The sequence below is a fragment of the Macrotis lagotis genome, chromosome 3 (assembly GCF_037893015.1).
Source record: "Macrotis lagotis isolate mMagLag1 chromosome 3, bilby.v1.9.chrom.fasta, whole genome shotgun sequence".
NCBI classification, from domain to species: domain Eukaryota; kingdom Metazoa; phylum Chordata; class Mammalia; order Peramelemorphia; family Peramelidae; genus Macrotis; species Macrotis lagotis.
Window position 1 is genome coordinate 295,352,665 of NC_133660.1, and position 4,058 is coordinate 295,356,722.

The 4,058-nt window shown below is 36.5% G+C and overlaps 1 protein-coding gene across 1 annotated transcript; it reads left to right on the top strand.

Moving 5' to 3' along the window:
• Positions 1-2,825: 2,825 nt before the first annotated feature.
• On the top strand, positions 2,826-3,755 carry LOC141516774 (putative olfactory receptor 5AK3). The gene has a single exon (XM_074227751.1). The coding sequence runs from the start codon at positions 2,826-2,828 to the stop codon at positions 3,753-3,755; it is 930 nt and encodes a 309-aa protein (XP_074083852.1).
• The last annotated feature ends 303 nt before the right edge of the window (positions 3,756-4,058 follow it).

Genomic DNA, 4,058 nt, shown 5'->3' on the forward strand with positions numbered 1-4,058 from the left:
ACAGTGAATATTGAATATTTATTCATGCATTTAAATGACTTAATTGGTTAAAATGATATCTAGCTGACTTTGTATAAATCCAGAATATACTGGTAGGCTACTTTCCAGATATATAAAATGTTACTGTTTTAAGTATTATTTTATATCAATTTTTCTTCCTGATTTTTATTGATATCTAAAAATCCTGATTTTTTGTGATTATAAAAAGAAAAGTAAAAGGAGTATGAATGGATGGACATATGAGTAGGACTTCTCATAGTCCAGAGTGATTGACTGATCCTCTCAGAAGCAAAGAGACCCAGGAGTGAAATGAAAATTAAAGCAGAGATGGTATGTTAAAATGTTTTGAAATTTTTAAAATCTTACTGTTAAGAGATAGTATATACAAAGAACTTTGCAAAGTTAAACTGCTTGATAAATGGCAGTCCTAAGCATATAAGAATTTAAAATTGGAAAGACCTTAGGAATTACTTAGAACAACCTGTACATGTGAGGAAACTGAGTTACAGAGGGTTAAATCAAGTCAACAACATTATACCAGGTACAATTCAAGAGATACAAAGATTAAACACAGCAATACACAATCATCTATATAGTCATCAAATGCTACATATTTCTGTAGGGTCAGCTAGATAGGTCAGTGGATAGAACAAGAAGATATGAGTTTAAATCTGATCTCGGGATGGCTAGGTGGCACAGTGGATAGAGAGAGCACCAGCCCTGGAATCAGGAGTACCTGAGTTCAAACCCGCTCTCAGACACTTAATAATTACCCAGCTGTGTGGCCTTGGGCAAGCCACTTAACCCCATTTTGCCTTGCCAAAAAAAAAAAATCTGATCTTAGACTCTGACTAGCTGTGTGATCCTGGCCAAGTCACTTAACTCCTATTTATGCCAACTCTTCATCTGTAAAATGGAGACACCAGAGAAGGAAATGAAGTCATTCCAGTATCTTTGTCAAGAAAACCCCATAGACAAAGGCCATGGGTCACAAAGCCTAATCCTAACCCTAACCCTAAAGTAAAATACAACTGAACAAGTGAACATCACCTACTTCTATTGGTAGAATACAATATGGTATATTTGATAGTAGTCATTTAAATGTTACCTACAGAAGATAATGAGGATAGGCAAATAGATAAAATCCAAGCAAAGAGCCATAAACATTAAAGAGGGCTAACAACATTTTTTGATAGAATAGAGAGGAATTCATGGAAGAGGTAGCAAACTAGATTAATCTTGAAAGAAGATGAGGATTCTGAAAGATAATAAATGATGAGGCACAATTCAGGCACCAGGATCTAGTGTATTTACGAGCAGAGAGAAGATGGAACGTTGGTTTGGGGAAGAAACTAATAGTCTAATTTCACCAGAAGGTACAATATGTGAAAAGAAGTGCTGCGCAATACGACTGACTTGGTAGGAGGGACCCAAATTGGAGGCCCTTAAATATGGCAGTCTAAAGAATTTGTATTCTAGAGGCAATCAAGAGCCACTGAGAAGAGGAATAACATGGTTGGACTTTTACTTTAAGCAAATTATTTCAGCAGTGCATAAAAATGATCAAAGAAGAGACTCACTGAAGGTAGTAAAACCTGATTAAGAAGCTATAACCAGGGGCGGCTAGGTAGCGTAGTGGATAAAGCACTGGCCCCGGAGTCAGGAGGACCTGGGTTCAAATCCGGTCTCAGACCCTTAATAATTACCTAGCTGTGTGGCCTTGGGCAAGCCACTTAACCCCGTTTGCCTTACAAAACAACCCCCAATAAAAACGAAGAAGGTATAACCACCTTCCAGTTTAGAGAGAATAAAGATCCGAACTAGGTCACTAGGCAGGTGCAAGTCAAGAGAAGTGAATAAATGTGATTTACTTAATGGTAGAATTTGGGGACAGTATAACAGAGATCATTGTAGCTTCTTTGTTTGCCAACAACAAGAGAACAGATTAAAATTAATTGCAGTTTTCAGGTAATTTTGTAATATGTATTATACTGGCATTTCCTAACCCTGAATAATGAACATCTCCAACAATTTCTTTCCTTTTTAGTTTTTAAAAATCATTTCTGGGAATTAGTAGGTTAATGCCTAGATATTTGGGATTTTTATGATCCTGAAATATCTTGTTTGTCCTTTCATTACCTTTTGGAGATGTCTTGGATGGAATTTCTCTTATCATAGTTTCTTTCTGGTTTTTGTGAATTCTGTGCTAGTGAGTTCCTGATTTTTGAAAGATAATGAGAAAAATTGTTTTATTTATTTCTTTTCTAGCTGACAATCTTGCTAAAGCAATGATTTATCTCTAGCTTTATACTGATTTTCTTGGATTTCCTCAGGACAATGCCTTATCATCCACCACTTTGGATATTTTATCTCTCCTTTATCACTGTTCATACTTGTAATTTTGTACTCTTTCATATTGCTAAAGAAGGTGTTTTTAGAAATATGTCCAATAATCCTGAGAGAATTTCAATGACTCATTTAAACAATGATCAAAATTTTACAAATATTGTGCTGGAAACTATGTGGGTAATAATTATTGGTGACACAGTGTTCTTGAGGTTATAGGAAACTAAGGCTGTGAGTTTAAGTAATTTTCCTTACTGTCACACAGGTAAAAAACAGAGTCAAAGATGAGACTAGGTCTTGTGATTCCATTTTATGGGAATTCACAATTCTTTCGGATAAATTTCTGGTAGCCTTATGAAAGCAAAATCAGTAATTGAAAGAAAATATAAGAGCATAAAAAAAAGATAATTTCAGTCCAAATTCTGGGTCAATAATCTCCATCTGGTTCTCTGTACTCTTCTTTAGATGAAATGAAAGACATGGCACAAGGAAATGGCACTGGAGTAACTGAATTCATTCTATTGGGATTTGCAGTTCATCAAGAAGTACAATATATCCTTTTCCTTATATTTCTTGTCATCTATGTGATATCTCTAGTGGGCAATGTTGGGATGATTCTGCTCATCAAGTGTCATTCCCGCCTTCATACACCTATGTATTTTTTCCTCCAACACTTGGCTTTTGTTGACCTCTGTTATACCTCTGCTATCACTCCCAAGATGTTATTGAACTTCCTGGTATCCAACAAATCTATCTCTTTCTCAGGGTGTGTGGTACAATTGTTGGTTTATGCTACATTTGCCACAACTGAATGTTATCTCCTTTCTGCCATGGCCATAGATCGCTATGTGGCTATCTGTAACCCATTGCATTATGCAGTGGTCATGTCCCGGAGGGCCTGCATCCAGCTACTCACTGGATCCTATTTCATGGGATCCCTGAATGCCTCTGTCCATACAGGTTTTTCCTTTTCATTGGTCTTCTGCAATTCAAACACCATCAATCATTTCTTTTGTGATGTACCCCCAATCCTGGCCCTTTCCTGTTCTAATATTGATGTCAACGTCATGTTATTACTAGTCTTTGTGGGTTTTAATCTGTCAAGCACATTATTGGTTGTGTTTTTGTCCTATGTTTACATCCTGGCTGCCATCTTGAGGATGCCCTCTGCTGCAGGAAGACACAAAGCTTTTTCTACTTGTGCTTCCCATCTGACAGCTGTCATCATTTTCTATGGCACTCTGTCTTATATGTATCTACAACCTTCTTCCGGGGAATCCCAAGAGAATGATAAAGTGGCCTCTGTGTTTTATGGCATTGTGATACCCATGTTGAACCCCCTGATCTACAGCCTTCGGAATAAAGAAGTCAAAGAGGCCATGAAAGTTTTACTAAAGAGTTGTTTATGAATTGAGATTAGCATTCCAATGCATTGGTTCAGAAATGCATCTGGACAATGGGCATCTACTGAATTTCTCTTCTTTCATAACAACAATGGATAGTAGAGAGAATGTTAGACTTGGAGTCTCAGGAAGATCTGGATTGAAATACTATTTAAAACATTTGCTAGCTGTGAGACTCTTAACAAAGTCATTCAACTTCTCTTAGTCTCAGTTCTCCCAATCTTTAAATATGAGATAATAATATTACCTACCTCTGAGGACTATTATAAGACTCAAATAAGATAATCTATATGAAACACTTTGCAAACT